This window comes from Carex rostrata, chromosome 29 (genome assembly GCF_964058835.1).
Source record: "Carex rostrata chromosome 29, lpCarRost1.2, whole genome shotgun sequence".
Taxonomy (NCBI): domain Eukaryota; kingdom Viridiplantae; phylum Streptophyta; class Magnoliopsida; order Poales; family Cyperaceae; genus Carex; species Carex rostrata.
This window is the reverse complement of record NC_135946.1, coordinates 1676403-1698016: the sequence shown is the minus strand read 5'-3', so window position 1 is coordinate 1698016 and position 21614 is coordinate 1676403. Positions and strand designations below refer to the sequence as shown.

At 34.0% G+C, this 21614-nt stretch overlaps 1 protein-coding gene, 1 long non-coding RNA gene and 2 pseudogenes across 2 annotated transcripts; 2 read left to right on the top strand and 2 right to left on the bottom strand.

Moving 5' to 3' along the window:
* Window positions 1–3978: 3978 nt before the first annotated feature.
* LOC144546071 (uncharacterized) lies at window positions 3979–8715 on the bottom strand. The gene is made up of 3 exons (XR_013508704.1): window positions 8200–8715; window positions 5508–5616; window positions 3979–4247 (listed from the first exon to the last, which is right to left on the bottom strand). It is a non-coding gene; the product is annotated as an uncharacterized LOC144546071 (long non-coding RNA).
* Window positions 8716–9875: 1160 nt separating this feature from the next.
* On the top strand, window positions 9876–10867 carry LOC144546133 (protein SIEVE ELEMENT OCCLUSION A-like). Its single transcript, XM_078294658.1, has 2 exons — window positions 9876–10055; window positions 10214–10867. Exons 1-2 carry the CDS (start codon window positions 9876–9878, stop codon window positions 10865–10867), a joined length of 834 nt encoding a protein of 277 aa, XP_078150784.1.
* Window positions 10868–14471: 3604 nt separating this feature from the next.
* Window positions 14472–15437, bottom strand: LOC144546132 (cytosolic sulfotransferase 17 pseudogene; annotated as a pseudogene).
* A 2771-nt stretch (window positions 15438–18208) lies between these two features.
* LOC144546131 (flavonol 3-sulfotransferase pseudogene) lies at window positions 18209–19288 on the top strand (annotated as a pseudogene).
* The last annotated feature ends 2326 nt before the right edge of the window (window positions 19289–21614 follow it).

Below are 21614 nucleotides of genomic sequence, written 5' to 3'. Positions count from 1 at the left end.
CTCTATAATTCCTTAACGAACGAGATTTGTAAATTTTACAATTTATTTGTACGAATGACTTCGTATAATTATACTCTTACTTAGAATTAAATTATTTATTTATTTACACGAATCTAATTAAATAAATTCCTTCTTTTCTAAAAATTCAAGGAATTGTAGCGAATTTTCTAAGTTTCTAATTTACCGAATAATTATAATTTTATTTCTAGTGTTATATTTTATTTTATTTTTAAATCTCTAAATTTTAATATACATAATTTCATACATTACTTATATTTCGAAATTTTAGTTTCGTTTTAGTCGGTCAGAAAATTTCTGAAAGATCGTTAAGTTAATTAAAATTTTTTATTTAAGCGAAATGATCGATTTAGCAAATTAATCACGTTTTAAAATTTCGGAATATAACAACCTCCCCCCCAAATAAAAAGTTCGTCCCGAACGTCTGGGACAACTCTGTCGATGCGAATAACTGTGGGTATCGCTGTCGTGTCTCATCCTCGAGTTCCCAAGTCTTCTCTCGTGGAGTATGATATTCCCACTGCATTAGTATTCGGTGAATAACCCGTCTTCGTAGCTGTGTATCATGTGCGTCCAGAATGCGTATTGAACGGGCCTCGTAGGTCAGACTTTGGGCGACTTGTAACGGCCCGAAATCTAATACGTATGTGTTACCTGGGTCGAGGTATCGACTATGATCTATATCACGTTCTCTCTCTCTAAAAGTTAATTTGAACATGGAGTTTTAATTAGGTTGTCTATTCTAAGATAAGTAATGATTTGTTAGGTTTCTAAATTATGGTGTAAGCACAGGCGTGTAATGGTTGAGATCTCGGATGAACACATTAGAGGAGACTAAGTGAGAACCAAATTAACCTTCTTAAGAAATCAATCGTTACTTGACAATTTAGGTATAAGAAACATTTCTAATTAAGTTCTTAGTTTGTGATCAAGATAAGGTCGACACCACATATAAATTCAAGCATTCAACATGGAATCTAATTTGGAATACATTATAATCAAATTCTTAGGTAAAGGAATTTCAACAAAATTGAATTGATTTAGGTTGGACAGTCTTAGGTAAAACTGTAGGTAATTGGTCTGAACGACCATTAGTTTAAGTAACTAGAGTTAAATTTAATGAAGGGTACTTTTACCGGATGTATTGAGTTCAGGAATTGGACTAGTATTGTTTGGAAATAAATTAGTTTGATGATTAATAGTTTCGCATGAGGAGAGTTCATCAAAATATAAATAACGAGGATTGCGAATAGGAAATCGAATATTAATCAACTAATCATAAGAATTTGCCTAATTGAAGCACGGTAGTAACTTCATTATAGTGCATGGCTTTATAAGTACGATGTCACTATGTATATTTGTATTACAATTTTAAGAATTTAATCAATCAAGGGTTCACATACATGAAACAAATTTTTGAATTGGGAATTGAATATTATGATTAAAGCTGGATTAAAGGAGAGACTGTTTGACACTCGGTCAGAGGTTCAATTATAAATATAGAGGATCACATTTTAAGGAATGACAATGATTTGAGAGAAACCGAGTCAATATATATAAAACTATCTTAGAGATAGTTAAGACGTAATTCGTTTTACTAAGTTAGACTATCTAATCAAAATCAAGAATGTGTTTCAATTAATATATCGATTAGAATGGACATAATTTAATTACAACATTTTGACCAGACCAACAAGTCTTTATAATATTGATAATTAGCTCAAGGGTCAAGTATGAGAAATAAATTCTCAGATTGGATAGTTCATGTTTGCTTAAGCTCAAATAGAATGATACCCTTTTCTTGTTATATGAAGGGTGGTTTAATTTAGATTGAGTTGGCTTAGCTCAATTCTTATATGGGACACACATAGAATTAACTCTAATTAATTCCATTTAGAGTAATCAATTTAACTTTGGTCAAGATGTATCTTAGCGGAGTCAAGTAGTCATAATTGAATTAGATAGAATTTGAAATAGCCAATGAATAAGCCAATTTATAAAATTGATAAAGAGCGTAGTGATTGGACGACAAGTTGGGATCTAGGACGGTCACATTATTGTGCATGTGGTAGTGACAATGATTCATTTGGTATTTTATCGATGGGAGGTCCTTTGAAAATTTTGAGAAAGGTTTCAGGTTTGGCAGCAGAATTGAAATCCATGTGGTTAACGAGTTAAGATCTTAGAATAAGAATATTATTATATCAAATGGTTCGGATGATAGGAATAACTATTCTACTAGGAATTATATCAAGGGGAGGTCCATGTGATAAATGGAGAAGGAATTTATGGTTGATGGTGTAAATATAACTTAAGTGTTTCGTCAGTTTCCTAAAGGAGTGATTTGATATCTAGAAAAAAAAATGATTTAAGATTCGAATCGATTTGGGAGGCAGTTACTGCATTGGTGCTTAAGTATCGAATACGATATGGATAATCGAATCGGAGTTAACTTGTTTACACTGAATCAACCTAATTCAACAGTTTATGGTAGGAAAAAGGACTTCAATTCTTGTTAAGTTGGTCTTGATAAACCAATTAGACAGGGTCAAGAAAATTTTAATTAGGTAGAAGTCAAACGGTTGGATGATAAGAAATTTTGTAATTTATTTTTTTCATAAAAGGATTTAATCATATTTATAATCAATATAGGTCGTAGCTTGTTAACGAGGCAGAAGTAAACACACGGATTAGAAAGAGGGTCCTAAAATAATTTCACTTAAGGCCCTCTCAAAAATCCTAACTGAAATTTTCTAGGAAATATTTAGAACTAGTAATAAAATAAATTAAAATTAGGGAATTAATTGGTTTTCTAAATTTTCTAGAGTTGCATAACTAGCTTCTGTCAGTCGTACGTAAATTTGTAGGGTGTCATTACCCTTAACTCAATATGATGCAATGTATGCACTCCATCCGGAATCCATCATCTGGCCTGCTTGGAGTGCGGATGTAAATCGGAATCCTTGTCCCTAGCTTCTTTCCTCTGAGTAAGAAGGATACGTCATTCGAACGACTGAATCGTACGATCTGACTTTTATATTTTACTATGGCGTGGTGCGTGGTCAACCATGCTAGACTTAGTGGGACGTCGAAGTCTCGCGTATCAATACCGTAAGGTTCAAAATGAAGACGCGGTTGATTTATTCTTCTGTCACGAATACTGACTGATGCTTAGACTAATCTGCTAGTGATCGAAACGAGGCGCTGACCGCCGAGAGTTCAGGGTGAGGCTCCAGCAGCTGAGACACGGTTCTATGTTGCCACGGGATTTATTTGTTAAATTTCGTATGATAATTTTGAACATTCACGGTTTGTATTTTATAGATTTTTAAATCTTATTAATAACTCCATAAATCTAAATTCACAATTTTTTATATGACATTTCCCCTTAATGGGATTAATAATAGTTCAAAAATTCACCTAGACCAGATTTTGAATAATCTCATAATTTAATCACTTTATATAATTTAGTTTACTGCATCGACTATCATTTAATTAATTAAAAATTATTATTTACCCAGAATACCACTTATTTATTCGCTAATTATCAATTCGATTTAGGGGACGATAACGGTCGTCCATCGTGTGACTGAGAAGTAGAGTAGCTATACTAATCATAGTACAATAGGGAGGGGACGTATAATAAGAGGAGAATTTGATTTCTAAGTATCTATATGCAAAGTTTTATTTTAAAAGTATAGTCAAAGTGCTTTGACTCGTATATATATATGTATATGCATATAGCTATATTTAATCATGGGGATGTGACTATGCTTGGTTTCGGTTTTCTTCGAGTGATACCCAGCTCAGCCTGTAAGGATTTCGGTAAGCTGAGCTCTGATACCACCCTAAGGATGTCACACCCCAAACCAGGAATTCTGGATTTAGGTGTGATCAACCTCGCCTCGTGCTTAATTAGTCATTAAGCACGCAAGGCTAATCATAAATAATAAATCAACAGCAGCGGAAGCAAAATAATATAAATGTCAAGCATCAGTCACATAGCAAATAAATAAACATACACATACATGACATATAATTCGATCCACCTCGGATCCAAATAACACCATCTATAGAAGGGGATACATGATCTATCGAGCCCGTATATATAACACAGGAAATACGGGACTCGTAAACCTAATCAAAAGCCTAACCCTAACTAGGTCAAGTGGTGTGGCCCTCGGGGACAGCTCCTGACATCTCCAACTGCGGACCGCCAGAACCTGTACCTAAAACCCACGAAACAACTTGTGGGTGAGCGACGAATCGCCCAGTATGTGACCCAGAATTATCCCCTCAGGGATCCTCTACGGTCAAAGCACTTTTATTATTTATAAAACAAACGCAATTGAAAATATGCACATGTGTGAACCTATAACAATATCTAATAGATTTTATAATAATTTTCAGGGATGCCATGATGCGATTATTCTATTATGCCAACATGCAAAATAAACCCAAAGTAAAATCAAAGTATAATATCGGATAGAAATCAAGTCGGAATCCAGTACACCTCGCACTGTGTGCCCAAATATAATAATAATAATAATAATATGGATAAAGTAATCACCCCGTGCCGTGCCAATAGGATCAAAAGATCCAAACAATATAATCCAAGGACTGTGATCAGAGTGCAATGATACACGATGCCTACTGACATCGAGCATTGCTCCACAAGATAGTAGCACACTAGCCGATGGTTATATCAAATCCAATGTGTCATCTCGCCTAACGATTCATCACCCAAACATATCCAATAGGAGAAATCATACAATGCATGTCGTAAAAAGTTAATCTCTTCCCTCATGAGCAGGAGAGAACTCTACCGTCCGGCCAGACCAATAGGATCAGGGGCTCGTCGACCCCGTGCATTAAGGCTCGTCGACCTTATGCACTTGCACATCATTCCTCAAGGCTTGCACTAGCCTTGGGAACTTCCGTTCTAGGCAAAGTAGCTCCTAATGTAGGGAAGGAAATAAATTCCCGAATCGTATCGTGCCACAGAACTCGAGATCGGAACTGCTCACGTCAAATAGTAAAATGATCGAAAAGGATATATAATCCAAGTTTATACATATAATATATTCCTAAAGCCATCCGAGAGTCAAGTGACGCTCGGCTCAGCGGCTGTCGGGCCGTCCCATGCCAAGTGACACCAAGACGGAACGAAGTCACTCGGCTCTGCTCAGCTCTCACCAATGCATGCATATGCACGTAATATAATAATATAGTCTTCTACGAGAAGAAGACAACTAATAACCTAATATTCTAATAAGGTATATATTTAATATTATTTAATTACTCTACTCTTAAAATACAGTAAATTCGGATTTTTCAGGGTTTATGCAATTCTACCTACAGTGCAGAAAGGAATAAACATGCTCTACAGTTTCAGTGCAACTACTTAAAAATAAAGTGCAGATGTCAGGTCAGATGGATCGACTGGTAAGAGTACGCCCACGAAAGAAAATAATTCAGATATCCCACACCTGTAGGGCTGGAGTCTCTGTCGCTAATAATCGGCGTGCTCCGCGTATGCTCCGAACTGCGGGTCAGTCGGATCGGCCCACGGGTCGGACTCGCACGGAGTTGACTGATCTGTGATCACGTAATTTAAACTAATTAAAATCTATGCTAATTTTATTCTAACCCTCGTCCCAATTAATGTACAAGTCGATTTCTCGATTACTTCGATTTTATAAAATTTATCGGTTCAGTCAGTCGGACTGATCCGATTAGGCATATATTAATTAATTAATTTCATGTCATCGAGCGTAGCATTAATCTTAATTTACAGGTTTGTCAACTATTGATCATTCACTTTGGTCTAGTTTAATCTAATTTAATCCTAGTCAAATTTATATTCTAACGAACTCCCGTAATTTTTTAAATGTGCTATACTTAGTTAATATATTCTACTATCTACTCTCTTTGATTTATTTTAATTCACTATAATTAATCCTGTCGTTCGAATTCGATATTCGAAACCTAAATTATAATTTAAATTCCTAATTGTAATATTACGATAAAATATGTTAATTTAATAGTTATTATATCAATTCGTATTAGTTACGTATTTTATTATATACGGTTGCATTTGGTTATTCAAAACTTTAGTTTAATTAAAGTTTTAGAAACGTACCCTTTTAAACTAATTTCACATGCCTCAGTTAAAAATACAATTAATTAAATAAAATAAGCCATAATAAAATTCACGATTTCGATTCAAGTTTGAAATTATTTATTCTAACAATTAGGTCTAATTTATATTTTAGTTGTATAATTCGTTTTATAAAATTAAAAACGAAACCCTTAATTGGTTTACGTGTTTCAAATTAATTTATTGCTAAGTCGCGTAATTCGTTATTTTTATAACTAATTGAATCTCTACGTTTACTTAGCCGTTTCGAATCTAAGTCCATAACAACTATTTTTCGTTGCTAATTAATTGTCCTTTATTAATTAGCAACGAATTTTTGTACAAGTTCGAACAAAAATGTTTAAAAGAACTATTTTAACTTTAAAAACTTTTTATGAAACTTTTATTTTAATTTAATGTGTTGGGTGTTTTAATTTGGTTTGTTTCATTCATTATTTAAAAGTTACATTTTATCAATATAATTACCATGACGGTTTATCCTAATTTTAATTAAATTTCTTAATGACCTAGATAGTTATATATTTACAAATAAGTAAGTAAGGTAAATTACATTACAAATTTAAGAATAGATATAGCAATCATATTTATTAACGAATATTTATGTCCTTAATATTATGGTAGTTGTATATACACATTTAATTTATAAAAACGCCTACTTTACTCAGTTACTAATTATTAAGCTAATTCCTTAGTTCTAAATTTTTAGATAAAAATTTAGTGTTATTGTAGATGTACGTATATTATTCGGCAAGTATTGTCTCAACTAATTTGTTAAGCTATATTAGTCATTCGAATATATTAGCATATAATCTTATTTAACATAATAATTTTAGGCAGTCTTAGAACTTTAATCAAAATATAATTAAGGTGTCATATGCGTCAAGTGATTTTAAGGTTTCATATTTTAGTTGATAAAAAGATTCAAGTGCTCACGAGCCGAGTGTGTTGATACTACTTAACACAATTCATATAGTGATATACTTATGTAATGATTCACATGATCTTAAAATTCTAATTTTTATCTCGCTGCGAAGTTAGAAGTGCCAATCTAGCTTATTAATCTATGATGCATCACTTGTTTACTTAAATGGCTAGTTGCTTAATTATAGGTTAGCTTGTATATTGTACATTTTGCATTATGTTATATGATAAGAACTATATTTAATAACTTGTTATAAAACATTTGATATTTTTATACAATTCATTAGGAAATCTTAATACATACCATATGCCTTTGAGTACATAGTGTGGAGATACATAATACATAGCTTATAACCGGTTTAAATAATGCCTATAGACGCACACGTGCAAATAACCAATTAATTATCCTTAGACGAGTTTCGTTATTTATATCTTAATCTAAGGTATATGATTGCCTTACTTATTATGTTTGTACTTATATATTGAACATACGTTAACCTATGGAAATTCCATTTTAACAATTCAAAGCCAATTTCAACGCTTTAATGGCCCGATTCAAAAATGCATTTCTTAAGGCCGAATTATAACTCAAAATTTTCAGATTTGCATAGAGGTCCGTATACTTAAGTTATTTATACATTTCAAGGGCTTTTACAATACACCCCTTAATATTATCAATAATTGTCAAGCCCCTCCCTCTTTTATTTTCCTTATGCATTACCAATATCACAACAAAGTCATCTAAAGAGGAATTGGGCAATTCGATCGAGTTGAGAACATCAACAACCCGTACTTCAATAATTAATCAATTCCACTCCTACGGTCTCTAAATAAATCGACCGATACAAGTCACACAAACTATCATCAATTCTATCGGGTCGGGAAAATCAACAACCCGCACCCGAAAATTAGCAAATTCACATCCTACGGTTATGCTTAACAAATCACTTCCTACAATTATGCTACGATATCAATTAAATTTGACCGAGTCGGAAAAATCAACAATCCGAACTCGACAATTAGTCAATTCAAGTGCTACGGTCTTTAATCGACTCATTAAGGCCCAAATCAAGAACTTAGAAGTTAATTTCAGAATTTACCCGAAAGAGAGAAGGTCGAAAGAAAGCGGCAATTTCCGAGGGTTTCGCCTCGCCTTGTGGCCACCAAAATTGAATCAACCACCACAGATTTAGCATCTCCAAACACCATATCAGCACCAAGAGACACCCGATTAGCACCCGCAAGCCACAGTGACAACCCCCAATTTCTAGGGTTTTCGGGTTCCCTCAAAATCAGAGGCAAAAAGTGAAAAAGAGAGAGAAATCAGCCGGGAGAGAGGTCCACGGGTTAGAGAGAGAAGGGAGGAAGGTTTTCGTGGTGGTGGCTCGGGTCAGCGAGAGAGGAGGTGGTGGCACGGAGGGCGGGGGAGGCAGAAAACGAGAGAGAGAGGCGGGTGGTGGTGGAGCTCACGGCAGGGAGAGAGGAGAGAGTGGGGTGGCCGGTTTGTGGGCTTCGCCGGCGACGGGAGAGGGGAGGGGGCGGAGAGGGGGGTGGGTTGGCGTAGAAGAGAGGAAGGGAGCAGGGGTCTCACGGGTAGGGAGGGAGAGAAGAGAAAGAGAGAAGGGAGAGAGTTGGGTATTAAATGGGACTGCTTTAAGATCCGTGCTGCAGCAAAATCGAATGGCCTAAATAATTCAAAATATTATTCTTACTTCTTTTAATTGATTTTAAAGTGTATTTCTTTTATAATTTCAAATAGAAGTTCGTAATAATTTTACAATTAAATTTGTATGTATATTTTGAACGTTTAATCCTCAATTTAAGATTCGAATAATTCGATATCAAATAATATGTTCATACACACATATTTCTAATTAAATCTCTATAATTCCTTAACGAACGAGATTTGTAAATTTTACAATTTATTTGTACGAATGACTTCGTATAATTATACTCTTACTTAGAATTAAATTATTTATTTATTTACACGAATCTAATTAAATAAATTCCTTCTTTTCTAAAAATTCAAGGAATTGTAGCGAATTTTCTAAGTTTCTAATTTACCGAATAATTATAATTTTATTCCTAGTGTTATATTTTATTTTATTTTTAAATCTCTAAATTTTAATATACATAATTTCATACATTACTTATATTTCGAAATTTTAGTTTCGTTTTAGTCGGTCAGAAAATTTCTGAAAGATCGTTAAGTTAATTAAAATTTTTTATTTAAGCGAAATGATCGATTTAGCAAATTAATCACGTTTTAAAATTTCGGAATATAACATATCTAATTCTTATTTTGGTTACTTCTATATTCACAGAACAAATAGAAGTAAAATCGAACTATCAAAATCTCTCCGAGTTGATAGAATTTCCACCAGCAAACAACATAGATATCCTAGGCTATTTCATCAGCTCCAGCATTGAAGAAAATATACTCTACCAACGTGAAACAAACGAACGAACCACATTACTTTCCTTCCAGGAAAAGAATGTGCTGATCCTCTATTCTAGTTTTGCAACTGAGACCTTCGAATATGAGCTGTTATTACTGAAACGATTTTACAACAATACCAATACAAAATTGGGCTGCAAAATCGTGTGGATACCGATTGGGATTACTGAGCAAGAGACCACCATCAATGAAGATAGATACACAGAGATAATCTCCACAATTCCATTTTTCTATACACTTGCGTACAAGGCAGTAAAGAAAGTGAATAGCGGCTTGTTGCACTTGCTTAAAAAGGATTGGGGATTTACCGGGAAACCGATGTTAGTGGCTCTGGATGAGAGGGGACGAGTGGCACGCCAAAACGCACTGCTCATGCTCGACTTGTATGGTGATGAAGCATTCCCTTTTACCACGGTGCACGAGAATGAGCTTCTTGCAAAAAAATCCAGGGGGATGCAATTAGTGCTTCCAGATACTGATGCAAAACTATCTCAATGGGTACGTATGTAATAAAATTTTCATTCAGATAATTATATTGTCAAGATGTTGGAACTACTTTATATCAGTTGTTATGATAAAAAATATTATAATATTTACCATCGACTACCTGTTTGTCAAAATTGTACTGACGAACAACATTTTCAAAATAATTACAGAAAAAGAGCAAGGAGCAATATGTATGTCTGTACGGGGGGGACGACCTCAAGTGGTGTAAAGAGTTGGATGAAAAACTTCAGATGTTCACGAAGAAGGGAAATATCAAGGTGGAGAAAGCATACGTTGGATGGAACAGTCACCACAAGGAAGAAGTGGAAGAAAAGCTGACGTCTTTCAAAGGGGCTGAGTTGGGGCACTATATGGATCACTCAACCTCAACAGAGTTCTGGAAGCGTCTAAAGAATTTCGTGTTGCATTTCAGTACACAAGATTCCAGCGATGTCTCAAAAAATTTCCTCTCTTGGGCAGCTCCCTTGCTTATCTTCGACGAAAGCCGTGATACTGATACCTGGGTTGCTATTGGCAATGCCGACAATGTTCTAGCCTTCAGAGGTAGCGTTTTCCTCAGTGGTCTGAATATAATATTGGGGAAATTTAAGAAGTGGGAGAGTAATGTCACCACTGATAACTTCCTTACAGAGCTAAGGAAGTGGTTGGATGATCTCAACAAAGAACAGGTGAACAAAAACCACTGCCACAAATTCGAGATTGCCGGCAGTCCAGCATTAATCAAGGGTGACATGCACTGCCCGACTTGTGAAAAGCTAATGCAGCTGACGATGGTGTACAAATGCTGCACTACGGAAAACTGAATATAAGGGCCATATATTTAAACAACGCTAGTGTGTGATCAATAAACTCGGTAATAGTGATTGAGTATTACCTGATGTACGTGTCTTATTTCCTTTCTGAACTCAAACTCTTTGTTGTACGGCCCAATTTATTTTGTATTCTAGAATTCTGTTTGACCGTGTGTTACATTTCTGAATGTTTTTTTTCTGAATGATATTTTTGTTCTCTGTATTTCTGCCACACAATTTCACTATTAAAAAATCTAAATGGGTCGCATCTACGGCTTACCCCTATGGACCTTCATGACACCACATTTTTTATGCATCTCAATTCCATTCGATGCTTGGCTCCCTCCCAATAAAATGAGGGACATCTCAACTCTTCTCCTGCTTCATTCTGATCCAGAATGGAGTGAGCTATGGACACCTCGGCCATCTCTATCAGTTTTAGGTGATCAATCTATAATTTTTTTTTTCTGCAATACATCATCTGGAATTCTGGATTGCAAGTTTCGGCACTTCTCAAGCCAAAAGGACATCATCTGGAATTGTGTATAGATTTAATTCTTTCTTGTGATGTAAGAAAAAGACACCACATTATCATTAAGAAATTAATTCCTTAATTTATTTTATTTTCATATTATTATTACATGCACAAGAAGTTTTTCAAAAAATTAAAACTTAAGACCTCGTAATTAATCATTACATGAAGGACAATCAAAACTTCATAATAAAATACCTTAAAATTTCAATGAATGAAAATTTTATACCTGGTAATAAATATTATGTTATATTTACATAAATAACCAACATTCAAATAATGAGATATATAAAAGAAAATGCATGATGATTAAAAAAAAAATGGAAATTCATTTGAAAATACCACACAAAATCAACATAACTTATGAATTAAAAGTCCAACTTATTTTCTATAAAATAATGAATTTTCTACATATTTTCTCTCTTATAATATGTCCCCATTCCAAAATATTTTAATATGATTCATAAACATTATTGAATAATTAATCTTTTTATTGGTCTGTTTTTTATGAAAATATGTTATTTTCTATGATAATTTTTTGTTCTTTTATAATATGTTCCCGTTGCAACGTACGGGCACGATACTAGTTATATATTATAGATGTACACCTCCAAAACAATCGGTACACATCAACTAATTAAATCTAAAATGTGGAGCACAATTTGATCATTACTTTTTTAATTGTCACCATTCGCTAAGAAAATGGGCTTTTGTATTGAATTTAATTTATTTATTGAAAATGAACAAATTGGGTTTTGTTCCAATATGGCCTAGGCCTGTCAGACTAGAACTTGATAACTTACTATAGGCCCAGTTAACAGTCTGACTTGATTATCCATTGATAGCCATGGACAGTAAATGCGATATCGTGGGTGCAATTTCCAAACTTCATTGGGGTTTCAATTAAAATTATATAATCCGAGCATTAAAGGTCATCAATCTGTACCTATGTTACTCGGATACTCCATTATAGACTCCGTACCCGTATGCGACACATATCAGATACCGATACATATCCGATACGCCAGCCATGCTGCTTACGTGGCGTCGTATCTTTACTCAGTCGATACGGTCGCAGATACTCCGGCGAAACGGCTGGATACATGTGGATACAGTTGAATCAAATCAGTAACGCCCGTGAACCGCGCCCGCACCTGTGAACCGATCCTGAACCGCACCCGCGAACCGATCCCACACCTGTGAGCCACTTCCGCACCCATGGTCCGCGATACACCAGAAGCATAAATCTGTATTTTTTATGCGTTCCGTAGGGTTCGAACTTGGAAATTCTACTTGAGAGACAAAATATATTGTCACTCTACCAGACTTTGATTTTTGACTTAATGTGGTAACTTTCTTATTTAAGCTATACTTAGGTTAAGCCTTTAATTTTTTTATATCTTAATTCAATAAATTAGACTTTTGTAATATATTCATCTATTTAATTAACCTTTTTATGATTATTTAAATGCAACATATAAAATTATATATATATATATAGAGATGGGCTATGGTGCATTGCAATGCATAGGCCATGGTGTGCATTGGACCATAAATCACCGATTCAAAGTCCAAATGACCGATCCAAACCGTTCATCTTGTTCTCCATATTAATATGTGCTTGGAGACCAAATTTTATATTTTTTGGAATTTTTTTACTATTTATTAAGCCACTTTGAAAATCGCTGATCTAACGGTGACTGTTTGGAACAGTAAAATCAGAAGCCACCGTTGGATCAGCGATTTTCAAAGTGGCTTAATAAATAGTAAAAAAATTCCAAAAAATATAAAATTTGGTCTCCAAGCACATATTAATATGGAGAACAAGATGAACGGTTTGGATCGGTCATTTGAACTTTGAATTGGTAATTTATGGTCCAATGCACACCATGGCTTATGCATTGCAATGCACCATAGCCCATCTCATATATATATATATATATATATATATATATATATATAATAGATGTATCGTATCTAAATTTTTTGAAAATTACCGTATCGCCGTATCAATATCGAACCCGATACGATATCAGTACCCGTATCCATGCAACATAGATCTGTACTATACAAGCAAGATTTCACATTTTTTTTGTAATCCTAAATTTCAGTTTGCTAGCTGACCAAAAAGGATTGTACTAGAAATTAATATTGCTAACAACTATGCACAAGTTTTGATGGGGAAAAAAATGTAAATATTGGAAGAATTTACATATATCATGAGCAAAGGAAATTTTATTGTTCTATTAGGGATTTAAGAAAATTCTATCTACTTTTTTAAGGACAATAACTTTAGCAATGGGCCAATATATATGAAGGCTGAATGAATTCTGGGCTTTGGTCTAATAAGACATCGGATTTATTTTTACAAATGTTAAGCAGCAATTAAGATTACTATACATTAGTAATTAAACGTTTCACATTTTTACAACGAAAAATTGCATTTATTATATCAGGTTTAATAATTTTTCTTTTGTAATTGGGATGAAGATGATGTTAACCAGCAATTAAGCAGTACACCATCTTGTTGGTGCCTCAAATTATAGTACACCATGGAATTACTTCAGGGAGATAATGATGCCACGCAGAACGGATGATTGTTCTTTAGGCGTGTGATACCGATAATCTTCAGAGAATAAATTAGAGAGAACACCAAAATAAAAGGAAGAATTGTCTCTCCTTAATTTTATAGAAAAATATCCAGCAAAAATTGTTCTCCTTTTTCTCACCCACAAGCCGGATTATATAGCTATTACTCTATGTAGAAAATAATTAGGAAAGCTAATAATATTTGGTAACATATTATAGAAATGATTTGAATCACTAAAGCAGTAATTAGACAACAGGGAGCTGCTGTCCATAGGCTTAATTCAGAAATGAAAATTTAAATAGAAGAGATTACCATAAAGCTAAACTAAATAAATATTTTTCTGATTTTGCTTGCTGAAATGAATCTTCTTAATCGGGTGCTATCCAGTAAATATATTTCTGATCTTGCTCCTGCATCAGATGACAATTCCAATATTATGTTTCTAACAGACAAGAAAAATTAAGATTTAATATGTAAAAAAAAAAAATACAATATTATGTTTCCAACTTAGTAGCCATCTCAGCAGTCATGTAATTTTGCCAATCCCCAACAACAGCTTTTCTAAATAACAAATCATTCTTTGAATTGTTCTGGTTCACATCAAGGTCTTTGAGTTTGTTGAAACTACAAAACTCAACAACCTTTTCCACCACATTTTGTTTCACCTCCTCCTCCGAAAACGGGCATTCGACGAAGTCTGCAAGCCTGGTCACAGCTTCAATCGGGTCATTCATCATCTCTTCGTACTTTCTTAGGATTGTTCAAGCTTATTGTGTAATATTCGATAACAGGCACTAGGCCCTCACAGAACAACTCAAAGGCTTGATTAAAAGGGATTGAGTTCCGTTTTGATAACATGTGCCAAAGAGAGACCAAGATATCTTTTGGCTCTCGACAAATATAAACTATCGGACAATCTGATGTCTTCATGATCTCTGTTAGCAACGAGTATGGCACGTGGGTTCCAAGAACTCTAGAAGGAAGGGTTTCAAGATGTTGTTCAGCTAATCCTGCATAGGTATGATCTAGTAGAGGAACACAATCATGGGGATTGGATTTAAGGAGAGGATGACTAGAGAAAGAGAACTTATTTCGGTACACTACAGTAAACATCAAAGCTTTGAGCCAAGTAGTGCCTGACTTAGGAAAACTTGCCACCATTATATCATTAGGATCAAGTTTGAAATCCTCTTGCATGGTGAGAATTCCTGGAAGAACCCTTTCCCACACCCAGAAACCCTGATGTTGTCGAATAGCGGAAGCCACCCATCCTTGCTCGACAGGAAGTGTAAGAACTAATTCTTTATATTTACTATCCCCTTCTTCAAGGGTCGGAATTTCATAAAAGGTTCGGCGAGGCCTTTGTTTTGGGTCTTCTGCCGCCATCTTCACCTTGCTTTTGATTTAGAGGAGGATTGGAATTTGGAAGTGATAATCTTTTAGTTAACTCACCATTTTGAGACTTATTATACTGATTTAGCTCTAGTACTTGATGTGGACACCCTTTATTTTTTTTGAGCTGGTTCAAATTTGCTTAGCTGTTTTGAAAAAATGGAAATAGAGAAGTACAAAATAAAATGCAGAGTTGGCAAAAGAATACAAAATTCGGGAGAACAGATAACCAACTCTCAATTTTAAATTTTTTATAATGATAAGAATAAAAAAAATTCAGGAACCAAGAATGTTCTCCCATTTATTGTGAGTATACTGCTATAGTGCTATCAATAGTGCCTACAATACTAAATCTCTAACAATCAATTTATATGTGTAACGTTGCAGACGACAACCAAGCACCAGTTCACAAATAAATAAATAAATTTGGAGGATCGCAAGAGGCTAGGCAAATCTTAGCATTTCAATCAAATACGTAAAACGCAATAAATAGTTATATCTAGATTTGATAGCTGAGGAACTAATCTCACCTTCTTCACTATTAGCACAATGCCTTACTTGCAGCTGACCTGTCGTCGGTATAAATCATTATAATTTATAACGCTAAACAACTGCTTATATTTGCACAAGTTAGTTAAAGTCGGAGTTTCTCTATTGGAAACTGCACAAACATAATAAGAGTTAATTTTGTTGAACCAAGATAAGCCGTAATTGCTAGCTAGTCTTTTGGTATGCACAACTCTTAGGTATTTTTAACTGCCTTGTGTATTATTTACGAGGCATGCACAACTCTTAGGTCCCCTTGTCCCGATGTTGTTTTCTTCGGTAATGAAAATGTTTACGCTGTTTCGAATACATGTTTTGACTTGTTCATTCTATTGATGTTACGAGTGTTACAGGTGTTTTAATTGCTTTGAATATAATAAGAATCACATGCATTTATTATAATTTGTTTCTCCATACAGCTCTTTTCTGCAGACTAAATACGCAAACAATAGCTGTCAATTGTAGTCAAGTATATATTAATATAATATTTTGAATTCTTTAAATAAAGGGAAATTTCATGTATATATTTGAAGACTAAAAATTACAAATTTTCCCTTGTAAAATTAACAATAACTTATTAACTCTTCTAAATTACAATCACTCACATATCCATTACAATTTTAATATACAACATATCCAACTTTGGTTAATCATAGTTAATATTTTACAAACTATAATTAATCTCATAACTCAGATTTCCTAATTATTTTCTGCATTGAGTAGTGGCTATATTGCCCGGCTTGTGGGTGAATAGAGAAGACAATTTTTTCTGGATATTGATTCCATAGAATTAAGGAGAGATGTTTCTCGCCTTTAGTTTTGGTGTTATCTAAAATTTATTCTCTGAAGATTATCGGTATCACATGCCTATAGAACAATCATTCATTCTGCGCAGTGTCAAAGAGCTTGCACTCTCCTGAAAAAAATTGATACAAGTTGTTTGGTATCCTGTTCTCTAAATCTTGGTTTCAATAAGAAATCGGTGGGATACCCACTTTTGTCAACACCCAAAAAAAAGAAAAAAGAAAAAATACTTGCCCAAATATGAACAGCATTGTTGAACGATATAAATTATAATTATTTATATCGACGGCAGGTCAGCTGCAAGTAAGATATTGTGCTAATAGTGAAGTAGGTGAGATTCCTTCAGATCTATTTGTTTTTTGCGTTATATGGATTTGATTGATATTGTTCTGAAATCAAGTTCTCCTAACCCAAATTCGCTAACAACTTGCAAAATCCACTTTGACTGACAGTTTATATGAAATGAACCATCAGTAATAGTTCCAACTTATTTATTTATCACCAGATATCTACACTGACGATAATTTACATATGTTACAAGAACCATCATTGATGTACTGTTCGTGATTGGATGTTATGTACTTGCCTGGTAAGAATTCTAAAAAAGGTTATCTTACCTTAATTATAATGAATGTTCATTTATGTTATTTTCTTTGGAAAAGTTATGACAATACGAGTGCTACTTGCTAAATAATAATAATTTCATGTCTAATCTGTCGGTTCCTTCAGAACTTATAATAATAGAATTGTATGTAATTGTATGATTTGGTTGGTGCTATACCATGAAGAATTTTTGCACTTAATAATACTTCTACCTTCACTTCCAATTCTAATCCCCTGTCAAAGATGAAAATGAATAAGAATCAATCCTCTCAAAGATGCAAATATATTTGTAAGTTTCATTTTGCATATTTGTACACACACTATAGATCAAATTAAGTGACAGAAAATCTGCCCCAGATTGTGTCTCTAAGATTAAGTTGCTTTCTTCTAAAAAACCCTAGATTCATAATATTCATGTATGCATCTTTGTTGTAAATCAATAGATAAAATTGTTATTTATTTGAATAAGAATTTACTGTTCCGAATATTTTCAGAAATATGATTCGGGGAATTATTATGCATGATTTATGGACCAGCAAACCAAACCTGTTTTAAAAATAAATATTTGCACCTTATCTCGGTTGACCCAATTTAAAGCTCCACTTGGTGTACTATAAACTTGGTGTCTGACTGAAAGTTACATTACTTGACCCATAAAGTGTGAGCATTTCTAAAAAAGGTTCTCTAATACATAATAATGCTTATACTTTTTTACTATGATATTATTTGCAAAAGATTTGTCTGTATAAGTGCAACTTGCTAAATATACTAATAGCTCCATGTGTAATCTGTCGGTTACTTAGTAATAATAGATTTTTATATAATTGTATGAGTCGATTAGTGTTATATATACATAATTGTAAAAACGACATCTACCATTATCCCCATGAACAATCTTTCAGTTAATAATAATTCCACCTTCACTTCCAGTTCCAATCCTCTCAAGGATGAAAAAGAAGAAGAGTCAATACTAAGGTCCCGTCCGCTTTTCAAGGACTTTCCAAAAATTGAAGAAGTGGATAGTAAACGCAAAGAACTGATTCTTACACTCCCGAGAGAAGAACGATGGCCGTTTGCAATGCGAAAATATAAAGGTTTTTGGCAAGTAGAAAAGACGCTTCCCGGCATTATGGCGATGGAGAAGGCTTTCAAGGCTCACCCTAGTGATGTAATCATTACAAGCTATATGAAATCCGGTACCACTTGGCTCAAATCCCTCACTTTCACTATAATGCACCGAAACAAATATTCTTTCTCGTCTCACCCTTTGCTTAAACTCAATCCACATGATTGTGTTCCAATCACTGAGTATCACTTTGCTGGGGGAGATGAACAATATCTTGAAACCCTGCCTTTTCCTAGAGTACTAGGAACTCATTTGCCATACTCATTACTCCCAGAGAGCATGAAAACATCAAACTGTCAAATTGTTTATATCTGTAGAGAGCCAAAAGATGTCCTAGTATCCCTTTGGCACTTTGCTGCAAAAATTGAATGGTTCAAGGAATCATTTGCCTTTACTCAAGCCTTTGAATTATTTTGTGAGGGCCGAATGCCATATGGTCCGGTCTGGGATCACGTGCTCGAATATTACATGGAGAGCTTGAAATCTCGTGAAAACATTTTGTTCCTCAAGTACGAGGAGATGATGAAGGATCCGGTTTGTGGTGTGATAAGGCTAGCAAAGTTCATGGGTTGCCCCTTCTCAGAGGAAGAGATAAAAAATGGCCTAGTGGAAGAGATCGTTGAATTTTGTAGCTTTAATAAACTCAAAGATCTGGATGTCAATAAAAATGGAGGATCAACAGATAATGTTCAAAATGATTACTTCTTCAGAAAAGCTGTTGTGGGGGATTGGCAAAACCACATGACGGCTCATATGGCTACCAAGTTAGACGAGATCACTAAAGGGAAATTAGATACTTCTGGTTTCACCTATCAAGAAACATGCAGCGACGACAACTGAGCTGATATTGTTTGTGTAATGGTTTTTTTTCTTTCTAGATTATCTTAATTATTAGCCTACAATTTATATTTAATTTTGTGTCGAAATTTGGGATTTTCAATGTTCAAAATGTTTCAGTTAATTTTGTGTTAGTTCAAACAATATGGTATGTATATGGATTCATTTAATTCCAAAACTAATCAAGATAATGTAATGAGTCCAGATAATCCGCTTTCACTAGCATATCAACTATATATTTCTAGCTTTGAAAATCTTCCGGATCAGCTTCAAACGACGAATCCAAACCATTTACACTGATCTCCATCATGAGAGCTCAAAAAAAAATGATGGTTTTTGAGTTAATCTTAATACATTATTATTCTGCGAAATCTTTATCTTTTGACCGCTTTATTTCATACTAAATAAATTTGAAAATTAAAACAATTTATATATAAACGAACTCTAGTGAAGGAGGTCGGTTTGAAGGGATTGGATTCCTCATTTTCAGCCGATCAATGAGGTAAATTCTTGAGCCCATAATCTTCTAGCTGTAGTATTAATCCTTCTTACTCAAAAGAAAACCTAGCTAATCGGGTTTTCAGTACTTCGAATCCTTCACACAGGGCTTAGAGAAAGTTTTAAAGAGAGAAGAGACCGAGGAGGCGAGAAGTTATATTTATTTGACTAGATGGGTAGATGCTGAGAATTAAAGATGGGGCAAATTTGATGAGGCGCCAATAAAGTGAAAACCCTAATTACTAATCGTACATGGTTCCAAAACAAAACCCATGTAGACTTTGAAAAATAGACGCGAAAAACACACTTCATAGATGTATATGATAATAATTATTATTTTTTTAAATTCATTTTTGCAATCCATTTGAATTAAATTGATGGATTATTAATAAATTGATGGGTTATTAATAAATCAAAAGTGTAAAATGCAATAATTTTATTGAGCGGATAATCAAGTGGGAGAGATTTCTCAGCTTTCAGATCTAATTTTTTTTTTGCGTTATATGGATTTGATTGATATGGTTCTGAAGCCAACTTCACCGAGGTCAAATGCAAGATCAACTTGCCAAATAATATAACCAAACCAAACATTTTCTTTTCTATTTTATTCATTATATATACATCAAATACTGGGTAAACTGGCTTGTCTATTTAATTCATATATGTTATCACATAAGGTTCTTCTGTTACCATTTTAGAGCAAACAAGCGTGTGTCGGTGTCTTGTAATTCATAACATTAAGGAAAATTGAATTTATAACTTTAAATTTCGAATATTCATCAAAACAATACATATATTTATTAAATAACAAATAGTACACCCTCTCCGAGCAAAAAAAACTAAACTTCAGTTTACGCTTCATTTTCTGCAAATGCTCATAAAAGATTCATTAATTCTTTTATACAAGCGAAGTGCCAAAAATGAAAATGTGAAAACCGCCATAAAAGTTTGATTTGAACACACATGCCATTTTTGAGTTGTTCAAATCATTAGTTAACAACTTAACATGATGGCACAAAAACAAAACTTCACTGCATAAGCCATTTTCTTCAAATGCCCATAGAAGATTCATTCCTGTATACAAATGAAATGTCAATAGTAAAAAAGTAAAATCAGCCCTTGAAGTTAGATTTGAATACATACGCAGGGTCCCAAGACCTTAAGCTATTCTATTCAGGGTGGTGTCTTTTCAAATAGTTCCAACATTTCTCCCTCAAGTCCTCAACCGACCTCATATAACTCAAATGCTCTCCTTGGAAATGCAAAACAAAGAAATGTTATCTATCTAAAGTCTTAACTCCATAAATCCATGCAGTCAAAGCTATTAATCTGTTTAATTGTTTCAAGACTCATAGAAGACCTCCCCTGCACAATATCACCCAGTTGTCTATTTAATGAAAGTATTGAACTCTTAATAAAAGCTCATGCAGTCAAAGATTTGGTTCAGTTTTCAAGATATATATATACAATTTCTTGATCTTTCTGGATTTGGTGTGGCTGTTGTTTATGTCCGAATTTGAATCGGACATTTCTTCAATATGCACCGCGTCAGATTTTCTCCAAAATTGATGCAGCAATCACCACTAAAGAAGTATGGACAACCTTGAAAACGGTTTTTTTTATCAAGAGTCACATTGCAAGGTCTTCGTTGAGATTTTGAGAAACTACACATGAAAACATAATAATCAGTGCAATTTTTTTCTATCAACAGTCGCATTCATTGTCAACCAAATTCTCACATATGGAGACAATGTTCAGACTTCAGAGCAGACCGTGGTAGAAAATGCATGTGTAGTTGAAAGAATCAAAATATACTTCGACCTATACATGC